Genomic DNA, 14,077 nt, shown 5'->3' with positions numbered 1-14,077 from the left:
GACTTGCGGTGCCATTTGCTGCTCCACCTCAGGCAGCAAATGTTTTGGGTTGGCCCTGTTGAGAATATATGCCTGACCAAATACCAACAGCACTGTGTTTAATTAATCTTGTAGTTCTGCTCATGTGTATGCCTGGGAAAGCATGACCTTACTTCTTTTGGATGTCCAGCTCTTTGAATGCATTTGGGACAGAAAGAAGATCCTCTCTATCTTTCTTGCCATCTCTTTAATCTATAGTGTTGTTGGAAACATCTTTACAGAAAGTGTGGTAGTTCTTGAAATGACATTGTGCTTTATGTCTTCTACACCAGCACATCCCTGTCAAGTGTACGTGCACTTGTCCATGAATTTTGGTTTAGGACGCAAGTGCCTCCCTGATTGCTTTCTCTCTCATGACTGTTAGGGAGAGAAGAGGTGCTGTTAGCTGAAAAGTGAAGAAAGCAAGGGCAATCCTTAGTCCATAAACACTAAATACTACATTTGGAACTCATCAGCACTGTGTTCTCCTAATTAGATAGGAGTTTCAAAACAACTTTGAGCAGTGTCTAAGCTCTGACAGACTAACCTTGGAATCCAGCCCTTCTGCTGCTTCGCAAAACGAGCTACTCTTCCAAGATTTCATCCAGATGCTGCTCTTGCTTCCCCTTTTAATTCCAGGGGAAGATGAAAAGGTTTTTCAACCTTTCAAAAGCGTTTGAGATAGCCTCCGCAGAACGCTCCCAGGGTGACATGGCTCCGACTGGAAGTCCATTCTTTATGTTCTTTCTTTCATTTATAAAGATAAAAGTAGAATAAAAAGTATTAAAAAAAAGAAAAGAAAGCAAGGGCAAGAGGGAGAAAGTAGAGATGCAGTGCATTACATCCTATGATGGGTATTGCCAGAAGAGGAGGATGCTGATGCAACAGCTGCACTTCTCAGGCAATGGGGACAGAAATCAACAGCACTTGAGAAGAGATCAGAAGGTTATGAGGAACAAGGAAGGAGAGGCACAGTCTGGCTGAAACTAGACCTTGAGACAAGACCTGGTTCTCTGTAGAAGCCATTGCCTTGTGTTTTATGTCCCCTGCAGCCTTCAGTTGTGGCTTCTTGGAATTGAGCCGAAATAGCACTAGCAAGTTCCGGGTGCCCTGAGGGATGGTCTTAAGACAGAAGGGTTGACGCAATACAGAAAAGGGGTAGTTTGATAAAGCACAATCGCTGAGCCCAGACGGGGTATTCTGGACAAGGACGGTTAGGGTGAGAACTGAGGAAGTGGTTTTATTGCTTCAGAGAGGCATCACTGTGCACATAGCAGAATCTAAAGAGTTACAGGGTCTAAGTTATTGGGGACTAAGTGTGAATCTGCAAATATCCAAGAACAGCCAGCCAGCCAGCCAGGCTGTACTGCACAGAGTGTGCTACATAGTGCAATGACTGGCAGGAAATGGAAGCCCTGGGGTTCCTGGAGGACAGTGTCCTGATACTGCATGGAAATGGCAGCAGGGACCAATGGGAGCTGGTGATATCTTGGTTTCCTCTGATATTTCTGCAGAAGCATCTTTGCAGTCTGGAAGAGCGTGATTGACAGCACCATCTCCTCTGGCCAGTCCAGGGTTGCTGCCTCAGACAATTATCGCAACGTGAGCACCGAGGCAGCTAAAACAGCTCGGCTATCCAAAGAGCACTTGTTCAAGAAGGTACCCCTTGGGTGGGACAGGGTCAGGAGGGTTCTGGTGACAGCCCTTCTTGGGACTGGGAAACCTTGTTTAAGTCTGGATAGAGGTAAATGCTTTGAAAGAATTCCTGGATATTGAGCTGCAGCAGCTGGTGATGTCTCTGGGCTGACTGCTTGACCCCCTACCCTCCCAGGGCACGGAACAGCTACTGAATTTGCAGGCTGAGTTGCTGGAGACAGTGAAGGAAGTCAGCAAAACCAAGAAACACTACACACACACACAGCGGGCCAATGAAGTAGCCATGGAGAAGGCAGCTGATGTGGATGCCAGGTGAGCCTCTAGTGCTATCAGCAGGGGAGTTCAAGACTGCAAGTGTTGGAGGGCCCCCATGGGCCTGAGGGCTGTGTCCTGCTGTTCTCGCAAGTCCACTGTTTCCTGGGGGCTTAGGGAGGACTTCCCAGTGCTGAGGTCTCTCCATGGCTTGCAGCCAGGAGGTCCATGGGAACTGATGTCCACCCTTTCCCCCACAGGCTCAGGAAGAGTGATCACGGCATTTTCCATACCAAGGCCAGCTTGCAGAAGCTCAGTGCCAAGGTCAGAGGCCCATCCTGCCAGCCAGTTTGGAAGCATACGTGGGTTACAGAGGCCTGAGGCGCAAGCATGTGGAGGAATGGTCTGGCAGGGAGCTTCCGGGTGTGGGCGGTGGAGCTGATTAGGGACTTCTAGAATGTGGGCAGCATGGCTGTGTGTTCCTCTCATTGCAGTTCTCTGTGCAGCTGGCAGAGAATTCACAGCAGCTGGTGGTGGCACGAAATGAGTACCTCTTGACTCTGGCAGCCGCCAGTGCCCACGTGGGGCACTACTACCATGTGGCGTTACCAACTGTTATCAAGGTAGGAACTCTCCCCTTAAACGGCACGCGATCCTGCTCTTATTCCAGACTGTACTGAGAACAACTTTGTGAACATGACATTCTTCTTTGACAGCACCGTCAATGTATGTGGCAGTTTATAGTAACCTAAGCAACAAGATACATCTGTGCCTGAAAACTTTTAGCACTCTGTTTTGACAAGAAGAGAGCAAGAGAAATGGGGAAGAATGTGCATGAAAGCAGGCTACGTATCTGTAAGGATGAGGACTAAGGAGTAAATCCAAAAGCTTTATGGAAAGGGTGGGCTGCAAGGATGGATTTGAAAGAAAGGCTGAAAGAAAGATGGCGCCATGCAGGGGTTTCTGGAAGGAAATCCAGTCATAAAAGGACAGCAAGTGAGAATTCCGTCATTCCGTGGAGTAGGAGACCTTCAGGCAGTGCTGTCGTAGCTGACTTGCCCAAAATACAGCTTTCCTGCTTGGTCTCCCAGGCAGAGGTGATGCAACATTTCTGATGGGATGGTGTTTTGAAGGAAAGGGAAGACTGCAGCAGTGATCTGGTTCCTGTTCAGTCTCTCTACATTCTGCGAGAGGCTGTCCTGAAGAGCTAAACCATTCCACCAGATGTCCTAGTTGTACCCTTTCAACGGTACATGGGGATGTGGTGAGGTACTGGGGAAGCTCCAGTCATGTTCCTGGGTTGGCAGATATTGGCTCTCTTTTACTCCAGATGCATCTTTTAAACATCTGTATGGAGAGGGCTGGGGTCACTTCCTCTGTGGCACCATGTCTCTTGCCTCCACCTGTAAGCGGACGGATGGTGCTGGGGTGGGAGAAAGAGGTTGGAGCAGAGTCAGCCCTCTCACTGTGACTGGGAACATAAGAAGAGCCCTGCTGGATCAGACCAAAAGTCCATCTAGTCCAGCATTCTGTTCACACAGTAGCCGACCAGAACCTGTGAGCATCTCCAGCTGCTCCAGTTTAATGGGAAAGGAAGAGTGTTCTGCTCTAGAGTTGATCCCTGGATGCTTTAATGCAATGTGTGGTCTGAGACGGAGCATTCCCCCCGCCCCCGAACAGATAGTAGCAGATACTCCTGCTCCTTGTAGGCCCCTATTGAGACAGGCTGGGATTGAATTAGTTTCTATATGGCTGTCCTCCAGGCCTCCAGGCCTGTTGTTTCTGTACTATTTACAAAAGGCTGTGTATGTTCACACTTAACTGTACGACTTCTTCCCCTCCCCGGTGGTTTGGTGGGTTTGTTTTGTAAGCAGCTGTGGAAGGTTGCAGTTCAGAACAGGAGTAGGGGTGTGAGGGAGCGGGGCGTTTGCTCTTTTCCCACCATTTGTCTACTCAGATTCACACACACACACACCCCCGCCCCAGCTGCTTTTCCACATATCAAGAAAAAGATGGCCTAGTTCTATATCCCCCACCCACCCACCCACCCTTTGATGGAAAAGCACCTTGGAGGAGGGGGGGATACTTTTGAGCAGCTAGATTGTAAAATAGGAACACGTTGCACAGCCTGTCCCTGCTTAGAAAGCAGGTCGGGGGGAACTCATGTAGTTCATCCCTCTCTTAGATGCCTTTGCTTGCTTTGTACAATACACTAGTGTCTCTTTCTCTGTTCCCTGAGGTTTAGCGTGAACCCAGTTGTACAAATTCCTTGCAAATCTCTGCCCTCAAGGGGACCTATTCCCTGCTCGATCCCTATTTTTTTCTTGTGGAGTGTAGAGAGTTTTCTCCTTTTGGATGATTGCCTACAGCAGGTCTTAGTGGAACAAACTCTCTCCTCCAGTGTGTGCCTCAGCACTGGAGGAACCAGCCTGCCCCTTCCTTTTCTTGCTTTGCACCAGCAACCTGCTTTGACTGCTTCTTTTCCAGATGCAAGATGGAGACATTTATGAAAGGCTCAGAGACCAGCTCACCCTGGTCACCAAGACAGAGTTAGAGGTCTGCCAAGGCACGCAGGAACTCTTCCAGGGTGTTCTAGGTGCCTCTGCACAGGTAACAAGGCTGTTTCTTCTTCTTTCTTTTAAAGCTGGGAGATGGGGTCATGAATCCCCTGCATCGCTTCTCTTTGGGGCCCCAGGGGCCCCTGGCCTTGCTCATGTGGACCTTGTTGCCCCTTTTGGCCTGGTGGAGTTTGATCTCCCAGTAGCACAGTCCTTTCCCAGATGGACTTGGTGGAAGTAGGTCTTCATCATCCTGGAGTGGTGTTCTGTGAGTCCAGTACAAAGACAATGGTACAGTTTAATTAGACAACCTAATTCAGGCCTGCACCACATAAGGCCCAATTGCAGTCCCTCCCTGAACCTTCACAGTCCCCTGGGGGAATTTCCAACACCTACCATTTTGGGGCACATTCCCACCTTTTCCTGGAATACCTGTGGGCTCCTGCAGGCCTACCATCGGTGAGAATGGGGGAACGTTGTTTCTGCTTCCGATGGAGTTGGCACCGGTTTTTCCACCCTGTTGGAAACAGCCATGCTGCCTGGCTCATCTTCATCAGAGACTCTCTCAGTGTGTGAATTGCTGGAAGACTAAAAGTCTGTTACTGTGGAGCCCAGTACAGAGGAGCAGAGATGGGGCAGGGGGGAAAGGGTGAAAAAGACAGTAACAGATGAGCACTGAGCTCTGTAAGGTAGGGATAGCTGGCAGATGGAATGCAGAGAAAGGAGAGATTGTGCTGTGACATTCAGAGGGGGCGGGGGAGCCATGGAGAGGTGGGCTGCAAGGGGTGGGTGGGCCTCCGGACTGAAGAGATGGGTGAGTCTTTGGGTAGTAGAGTGAGGGTTAACAGATGGGAATGCAGAGGAAGATGAGAGCTAGGCGGTGGGATGATGAGAGAGAACAGCTTAAAAAGAGAATACGAGGTTAAAAAGATGGCTGAAATACTGTTTTGTGGTTAACATCTTCTGGCCGCCTTGAGTGTGTAAAAATGTGCATGTGGCCCTCAGGGTGCTTTGAGTGGCCTCCTCCCCCGAATTAGCCAGTGCAAGTACAGGAAATGAGCCCTTCAGTGGCTCTTCCTCAGAATTACGTGTTTACACCATTTCTTTAAAATGTGCACTGAGGCTGATGGCAACTTGGCGCTCTTTGGAACACAGAAAAGCAGGAACGTTGGAGCAGAGACCATGTCAGCAGCAGCTCTTCCAGCAAGGACAGGCAGACTAATGCAGTCGGTGCAGTGTCCTCTTGCTCAGTCGGCCTCCCTTGGGCTCTGCAGAGTGACGTTTTCTTCCCCTTCCGGCTGTTCTTGCAGGTGTGCCGGCAGCAGCAGCTCCTCTTCTTCCTGCAGGACAATGCTGTCTTTTCAGCAGTGGACATGCAGCCCTTCCAGCCAGCAGGAGCTGACCATGTGGTAAGGAAGAGATGGCCAGGGAGCTTCCCTAGCCCAGGTCCAGGGGGCAGAAAGACGGGACCGTTCACCTAACTTTTCTTCCAAGGCTTCACTTCTGGATGCAAGCGGCAGCATTGCTGGGGAGAGCGAGCTGGAAAAGGAAGCATGCCGCTGGGCCACTCGAGCAGCCAAAGATTATAAAATACAAGCTGTCAGTGAACAGGTGAGCACTCAGGCCCCTTTTCCCCAGGAATGCTTTTCACATAGTGGGACCTGTCTGAAATTAGAGTTTGTGCTTCCCCTTTCTAGGTATGCGTCGCCTTCCATGACAGGTGCACTGGGTGGGTGGCTATAAGAGAAAGGCAGGCCCAGAACTGCAAGTTTCTCCCTTGGGAAATGGGAAGCCATTTCCTGCTGAGGATTTTTTTCTCTTTGACTCCTTAAAGCCCTCAGAGTAAAGGAGCCCTGATCCAAAAACACTTTCAGAATCTAGTAACATCTAGGAGCCAAGGAGGTTTTTCTTAGCGGCAAGAGCCCAGAGATAGTTGTTCCAGTCCCAGAATGTTTTGGCTCTCCACTCAAAGAAGCAGATAGTTTGCCCCCGTCTAACAAATTGGCCTTGGCAACTACAGAAAGATTCTGTAGGCTGCTTCCAGTTGGACAACTCCTAGTGCCACCAAAGAAAAGCCATTGTGCAGCTGTTCTGTCTTTCCCTCCTCAGTGGATTTTTTGTGGAAAGAAAACAAGATGGAAGACGCATACAGGCAGGGCTGTGCCCCCTCCCCTGCCCTTACAGATTGCCTGTCTCTGATTATGGCTTCTCTCAAATGGGGAGGGGGGTTTCCACACCAGTGGAGGCAGGGAGTTTAGTTTGGTCCTGCCTCCAGAAACTGACAGGGGGATCAACAGATGGTCCTCCCATTTCTAAGTATAAAGAACCCTTATGCAAAGTCCACACTCCATTTTTTTAATTTTTTTTTTTTGCTACTGTCTCATGGATCTGTGAGTGGCAGCAGTGTAGTTTGGGTCAATTTGATGTTCATTGTGGGGTTATATAGGTTCTGCAGAGAATGGAAACCAGGAGGCAGCAGGTCTCTGAGGCAGAGATGGCCAGCATGGAGAAAAGGATGGAGGAGGTCAGAGAGAACCTACGGAAGGCAGAGGTGAGTCTGATCCCATGTTGCTGATTCCACGTTGATGGAGTCGTCTGCAATGCTTGTCTGTTTAATATGGCTTTGTGCCACGGATATCCTCTCCAGGCAGCTTGCCGTTCCGTGCTGCTTGTTCCTTGCGTGTGTGCATGTGTGCGCGTGCACACACTTTCTGGTGCTTTTCCTGTTTTGGCTGCAGATCTCACAGGAGTGAGGGAGGCAAGCTCCATAATAGTCAGGGAGCTGCCCCACGTTTCTAAGAGTGTATGGTGAATCACCCCCCACCATTTCCCCATGTATTGTCTATTTTAAGTTTCATGCAGATGTGAAATGAGGGTTGAATCCTGGCATAAACACGTTCTTGCTCCATCTAATTGAGACTTGGATAGCTTATTCCTTCCTGATGTGTTTAGTCAGTCATGGCTAGATCTGAGTCTATAGGGAGACATGTATCTCAGCTTCCCATCTTCATCACTCTGCACTGCATGTGATAAACCCAGATCCCGAAGAAATTTCTATCCATTTTTGTATTGGGGCAGGGGGAGAGATTTGCTGTGGAGAACTTAAAGGGTTAATGCACTGTGAGAGGACTTGGAAGCAATAGCAGAGTGAGGTTCCTAGGTTCAGCGCATGAGCAGGCACCATTGCTTGGGGTAGCTGGGGAATCTGGTGAAACCTGTGAGTATGAATCCTAAATGTTTTGCAGAGAAACAGCTTAATTTGATCCTAGCCCACATGTGGAAAACATGTTACTCTTCTGTAACCAGTGGGTGGTTTTTTGGTTTTTGCCTTTTCCCCACTTCAGACAACAGACCCCTGTTGTCATGTTTCAAGTCACTTTGCAGTCTAAGTGCAAAAAAAGAAAGCCCAAATCGGGGGTAGAAATAATAGCTGCAATGGGGTGTGTGTGTGTGTGTGTGTGTTGTGGCTCACCGTTATTTATAAAGTCAAACGTTCCTTGAGGAAGAGAGTCTTTCCATCGAGTCCTTACATCCTAGGCACAAGCTTATGGAAGTCATGAGGATGGTGGCATTCTTGGTGCTGCACTGTAATTCCAGTTCTCCCTTGGCAGCCAGTGCCTTTCTTAATTAAAAGGCTAGACTTGTCTTCTCGGTTGCCCCTTTGCTCTGTTTATGGTTAGATTTGGCAATTATGTGAATTGCCAGAGGAATTGCTGCTTGACAGCTTGATCACAGGACAGTCACTGCTCTCTTGTCAGATCAGCAAGGTCAAGTCTGAGGCGCGGTTAATGCTGCTGCGTCAGGCTGGCCTGGATGTGGACACGTGGCTGGCAAGTGCCATGGGGCAGGTGCTGGATGAAATGGAGCAAGAGCGGCGACTCAGTGAAGCTCGCAGGTCCGAGAGAGGGTCGACTCCTACGGTAAGAATTGCCCATCCCCATTACTACTGACAGAGATCCATTCGCAAAGGAACCGCAAGCTCATGGAACAAAGGACTGGCCCCTGCACGTGTGGCGGCAACAGTCAGACTCCTCAAGCCATGTGGGATCAACACATGGAAGGAAGGGTGGCTCCTATGCAGTTGGGGGTACATCCGAAAGATGCCTGGATTAGAGTTTTTTTAGTTCTTTGTTTGGTTTGTAAGCGCTGGTGTTAGCACCGAGTTAGCTAGCATTGATCAGGGGAAGGGACAAACCAGTTGCAGGGGAACAGGCAGTTTTCTGCATGAAACTTTGGGCACTGCCTGTGTTCTCTTGGCCCACGCAGGAAATACACTCCTGCTAGACAGAAGTCCCATTGGCCTAGGTTCTTCCTATCTCCCTCCTGTCAGTGGTGTGATCTTTCCTTGGGGTGAGATTGTTCCTCACCCCAACGACCTGAGACTTGCAAGCTTTCCTTTGAACTGGAGCTGCCTCTTATGTTTGCTTGGCCTTTCCCTTTACCTTCTCACAGAATACTTGTGAAAGTAATAACTGAAGGTTTTCCACTAGGCAGAGGATTTTGATCTTGCTGAATTTGAAGATTATGATGACAGCACAGACCTGTTTGAGGACATGAGGCCAAGCCCGAACTTGACTCGAGTCTATCCTTCTTCCTGCCGAGTGTTCTTGCCATACCAGGTAATAGCTCCTTTCTTCTGCTGCTGCTTCTCTGGGCGTTTTTCAGGAGCATGGACAAGGGGACCGCCAAAATTTTGAGCTACCTCAGGCAAGGTGGTGTGGAAGGTGGTGTGAACTAACCAAAGATGTGGCCATGTACCTCTTCGGTATTCTAACCAGCACTCACCTGCATCTTCCTCACCCTTACCTGGACTCTGATAAGAAACCCTCACGTCATATTCTGAATCTGGGAAAGTCAGAAGCAGTGGCACAACTCAGACATAACAACAAACCCTGATTAGTTCGAATGAGCAGGAGCAAGTGTCTGGTTCACACGCTCCCGCCTTCCTTTCACACGTGGAGGCAGACGACTAGAAGCTTCCGATTCCCACTTGCTGCAAAGCATGAGTGGAAGGTTCTAATGTCCTCCCCTCACTTGTGAAAGGGAGGAGCAAGTGTATGCCCCGGGGCTTGCTGCCACTCATTCTTGTAATAACAAACTGTGGCTTGTCCTTGTGTCTGAATTAAGTCAGTGTGCATCTCTGCCCATTATGGGCCTAGTGGGCCCTGGTGTCTGTCCACTCTAGCTGAACTCTGGCACCAGCCATCAGCATGAGCAGTGTGGTAGTGCTTGGGTAGCCTGCTGCTTTCTTGTAACTTTGCGTGCCTTCTTGCCTGCCAGGCCTGCCAGTCTGATGAGCTGTCCATTGCCCAGGGTGAGGAGTTGGAGGTCATTGAAGATGGCGACATGGAGGAATGGGTCAAGGTTGGTGCAAGGAAGCCGGGTCACAGCTTCCTCTCAGCTATGGGACTTGAGAAGCCAGGCCTGGGGTGATACGTGACTGTAAGAATGGATGCTGGACAACTCGGTAAGGCACACAAGGGATGATTGGGCTCATGGAGTAACTTGGTGTCCCAGTTCTGGTAGTGATGCCAGTGCCAAGGTGTGAATCAAGCACTAAGTTACAGCTTGGACCTGAGAGAGAGTGCGTGCGCACAGCCTAGACTGGTAGTTCAAAGGTGTTTCTGAGTGTTGCTTCTCCCACCTGCCTTCAGGCACGTAACCGTGCAGGACAGGTCGGGTATGTCCCTGAGAAGTACCTGCTGTTCCTGGATCCGGCATGCAGGGAATTCCCAGCCCCAGACGGGAGCCGCCAGGAAGGGTCCGCTGACACAGCTGTGGAGAGGGAGCTGGCAGCCCTCCTGAGCATGGACCTGATGCTGGAGCCTGGAGGTGGGTCTTCTTGGGGGGGGGGGGGGCTGTGGCTGCTGTGAGCCATTTGGGAGTTGGGTGCACATCTGTGATCGGGGGGAGGGGTGTGCACTTCAAGGCTCTTGTTCCTGCCCATGGAGTCTTCCATGGTCAGCATCCAAGCAGAAGAGGTGCTTTGTCTGCTCCTGAAAGGGATATATTAGGATGTATTTACATGTTTTCCTGCCCTCTCCTGAGGGTCAAGATGGTTGCTGAGTCCCCATGTATTGTTAGGTCAGCTGTCTCCTCTGTTTGTTTGCAGCTTCACTGGTGCGGGCCCTCTACGACTATGAGGGGCAGAGCTCGGAGGAACTCAGCTTCCCTGAGGGAGCCATAATCCGCGTGCTGCCTCGAGAGGAGGGTGCTGTAGATGATGGCTTTTGGAAAGGGGACTTCAATGGGAGAGTTGGGGTCTTTCCATCATTGGTAGTGCAAGAAATAACTGGCACTCGGGAGGGCGCTGAGCAGGTGAGCTCCTGCGTGGCCCAGGAGGAGTAGGTCCGTTTGTCTGCCTGTGGGAAACAGGGCCTGGGCTGCTACAGGTACCCAGGTGGCCTGTGAACAGTTAACATCAGAGAAATACACGTGTGCTCCCTGCACTGAGTGTTCCGCCTGCCTCTGGCGCGCATGACGAGCCCCAGATCTCCTCCCAAGCTGGGTGCTGGGGAGCCATCTCCTCAGTCGTGCTGTGTTTCTGAGGGGCTCTCGAGGGAAGTATGACTCGGGGCGGCTTCCTGTCCAGCTCCAAGCTTGGTAGGAAGGCCAGGCTCATCCGTGCCATGCTGTGCTTTGGGAGGCACCACAGGCAGCCTGGGAAGGGCAGCACAGTGCTGTCCACCTGAGCTTGGAGCTGGGAATTGGGGTGACAACCCTGAACGTGTGCTGTGCTTTGGAGCCCTTGGAGCACCTTTGAAACTCAGCATGGTATCATAGGTGGGGTCATGCTCCTCTCCCACTGGGGGGGTGGGCAGAGGCCTGGTGATGACAACATTTTGTCTGGCTACAAAAGCCAGGCAGAACTTGTGTTCTCCTTATTAACATGGTGCTGGTGTGTCAAGCCTGTCTTGGATCATAAAACAGCTAGCTTCCCCCTGTAGCACAGGGGGTGTGGCCTTGGGCACTGGGATAATGGCCATCATGTGATCTTTTCTGAAAACTCCCAAAGAGGGTGCTTCTAAATAGATTGCTGGTCTGTGCCAAGTCTAGAATGGGAGGTGCCCACGGTCTGGTCTGCAAGCCCTAATCCTGGATGTGTGAGGCTAATTACTCACTAGGAAAGGCACTTCACACATGCTCCAAGGCATGTTTTCTTCATTGTTACTTCACATATTCCATGGCTGAGCCATAGCTTCCTGGGCTCAGCCCTGCTGAACCTGGTTCCCACCCCAACAGAGGGATTTGGAAAAACAGTCACCTGGATTTCTCCATCCTGTCCTGCCTGCCTTGAGAGTCATCTGATGGCAGGCTGGCTTTCCTGTTTCAGGAACTGCTTTCACCATCTCCTCCAGCCTTCTCCCCTCCAGTCCTTGAGCATGGCACAGGAACTTTTCCAGACATTCTACTGGGAGGTGAGTTACTTGAGAAACCAACCTTCAGAGTTCTCTGGAAGATGGTTTCTGGAATACTCAAGTGCTGTTAAAGAGGACAGATGCTAAACCGCAAATCCCTAGTATGGTTCAGCTTCTAGACGACTGAAACTCGGAGCCTTGAACAGACCCTGGTATACAAGAGAGAACATGGCTGTACGTGGGGTGGGGTGGGGTGGGGTTGTAACACCTACTGAAGGGCTGGGACATGGAGGCCAGGCCTACATTGGCTGTGTGCCAAAAGAGCTTGAGCATGAGTGTCTTGTGTTTCCAGGTGGTTGGCAAGGAAACGTGGCTAGTGGGCACAGTTCACCTGACCTGAACACACCACGCATTTGGCCAGTAAGTTGTTCCCCACAGAGCATGATGGGATGGCTCATAGTCCTGAACTGCCTGCTGTTCAACTCTACCACTACTCAACTTCCTACTCCAGTCTGTTCTGTAAACCAACAGCTAGAGAAAAAAAAAACACTTTGTGAAGAGTTTGGGCCAAAGGGAGAAACGAAGGGCTCCTAGATGATTTCTGTGAGTGAGGCTTGACAGTCAGCCTTGCCCGCAATGCATTTTTTTGCACTGGAATGTGAAATCAGCATTATATTGGATGAATTAAGAGCTTTTCCAATCCAGAAAGAGTTGATGCCATGTCACAGTGCCGTACCACAATTTGTTATTTTCCTGTGAATCTGATGTTGGGAGACAAGAAAGGTAGAATGGGGAGGAAGGAAAAGACCAAGTGGATTTCTCAGAGCTGAAAGAACGAATGAAAGGAGAAATGGTGTTTTGCTAAATTATGTGGCGAGGATACCACATTTAGTGAGGCAAAACCATTTATCATTTTACTATGTTTAAATATAATGTTGAGAGCTCTTCTGAGGTGAATTGCAGTGTTTGCTATTAACAATCAACAACCAGCAGCACCATCTCTCCAAGATGTGTTTGGCTTTCAAGAAAAAGGATAGAATTGCGACTCCATTGTGTTTGTCATCTAGCTTAAAGGCACACTTATACTCCTTCTCTGCATAGCCAAAGAAAACCACAATATTATTTTTAAAGTAAGCAGTGCAGATTTTAGAATTGGACAGTTCCATGATCTAGGGAAATATACAGTGCAGCAGGAGTTGCCATGACAATACAGACTGCAGAACATGCTTCGTTTGCCCAGCCTTGGCTTAGCCAATGATAAAAGATGCAGATAAAGACCATTCAGATCTTCCCTACTTTTTCTTAGAGAGCACTATGTGGTTTAAGCTTAATTCATCTGTGTTCTTCAGCTAGTCACTGTATAGACAGAGGTGATCTGTCTGCACTAACAAACCTGTTGTCTAGTTTGGAGATCAAGTGTTTAAAGATGGTCCTAGATCTTTCTGTAGTGGTTCATGTTGTGCCAGGCTTCCATTTTTTTGTTATACTTATTTTACAACGATGAACATAAAGAAAGAAGGGGAAGGGGGCAGGAATGGCTCCATGGTGAGGATTGTGATAAAGCCTGCTTGTGGGAAAGTCCTTTGTCTTTCAACTGAAATGAAATGTAACATGCCATAGCATCTCAGCAACACTTCAGGCCCTGCAGTAAGTATACACTGTAGCGACGTAGGCAGGGCCTGGCTCTGCATTTGGAAGTGGGCGGGGGGTGCCCAGCTCAGTGGCTTCCCCGTGCTGGAGAAGGATGGGCCAACGGTTTCACGGGTTCCCCACGTGGATGAAGGTGTGCTTGCGTAACCAGGGTTGCCACATGTGGTACGATCAGATTCTGCATTTTCTTCCTGTACTTCAGCAAAGGCTTTATCTCCCATAGACTGAACATGCTTTGTAGCAGGAGCAGTTTCTTTTCACTACTAGCAGATAAAATAATTAATGTAGGGCCACATTAGACATAGCAAGGAATTCCTTGACTCTTTCCTCCTTGCCCCTCCCCTTTTGGGTAACTCACAACCACTCTAAGCAGGTGTAAGCCTGAGTGGGGGAAAGGCAGGCAGGGAGGGGCTGCTTAACTCTGTCCCCCCGTCATTTTTCACCTGGAATATGCCCTCCACAAGTCGCACTTCCTGGTGGGGTTCCCTTTCCTTTCCCCCAACCAGGGTGTGATGGAAAGAATCTTGGAACTTTCCATGATGTTTCTTTGGCCCTTGCCAAGAGATTCTTATGAAGTACAGCAGG

General features: G+C 49.7%; 1 protein-coding gene across 8 annotated transcripts in view; it reads left to right on the top strand.

The window, feature by feature from the left end:
• The window catches only part of FCHSD1 (FCH and double SH3 domains 1), a 38,508-nt gene that overhangs the window by 21,883 nt on the left and 2,548 nt on the right, over nucleotides 1–14,077 (top strand). For 5 of the 8 annotated variants that reach the window (XM_084850945.1, XM_084850947.1, XM_084850950.1 and 2 more), the window contains 15 exons: nucleotides 1,533–1,677; nucleotides 1,850–1,986; nucleotides 2,187–2,250; nucleotides 2,421–2,549; nucleotides 4,414–4,536; nucleotides 5,795–5,893; nucleotides 5,979–6,095; nucleotides 6,931–7,035; nucleotides 8,243–8,404; nucleotides 8,975–9,103; nucleotides 9,765–9,848; nucleotides 10,139–10,316; nucleotides 10,597–10,802; nucleotides 11,818–11,902; nucleotides 12,195–12,531. In XM_084850945.1, coding sequence (XP_084707071.1) covers nucleotides 1,533–1,677; nucleotides 1,850–1,986; nucleotides 2,187–2,250; nucleotides 2,421–2,549; nucleotides 4,414–4,536; nucleotides 5,795–5,893; nucleotides 5,979–6,095; nucleotides 6,931–7,035; nucleotides 8,243–8,404; nucleotides 8,975–9,103; nucleotides 9,765–9,848; nucleotides 10,139–10,316; nucleotides 10,597–10,802; nucleotides 11,818–11,902; nucleotides 12,195–12,436 — 2,005 coding nt within the window. In that variant the 3' untranslated portion in view covers nucleotides 12,437–12,531. Of the gene's footprint in view, nucleotides 1–1,532; nucleotides 1,678–1,849; nucleotides 1,987–2,186; nucleotides 2,251–2,420; nucleotides 2,550–4,413; nucleotides 4,537–5,794; nucleotides 5,894–5,978; nucleotides 6,096–6,930; nucleotides 7,036–8,242; nucleotides 8,405–8,974; nucleotides 9,104–9,764; nucleotides 9,849–10,138; nucleotides 10,317–10,596; nucleotides 10,803–11,817; nucleotides 11,903–12,194; nucleotides 12,532–14,077 lie in introns of those variants that run through there. The other 3 variants (XM_084850949.1, XM_084850948.1, XM_084850946.1) reach the window with 3 other exon arrangements.

This window comes from Heloderma suspectum, chromosome 4 (assembly GCF_057233095.1).
Source record: "Heloderma suspectum isolate Gila_16-S chromosome 4, 16-S_ref, whole genome shotgun sequence".
NCBI lineage: Eukaryota > Metazoa > Chordata > Lepidosauria > Squamata > Helodermatidae > Heloderma > Heloderma suspectum.
Note: the sequence above shows the minus strand (reverse complement) of the source record. Positions and strands in the feature narration are given on the sequence as shown.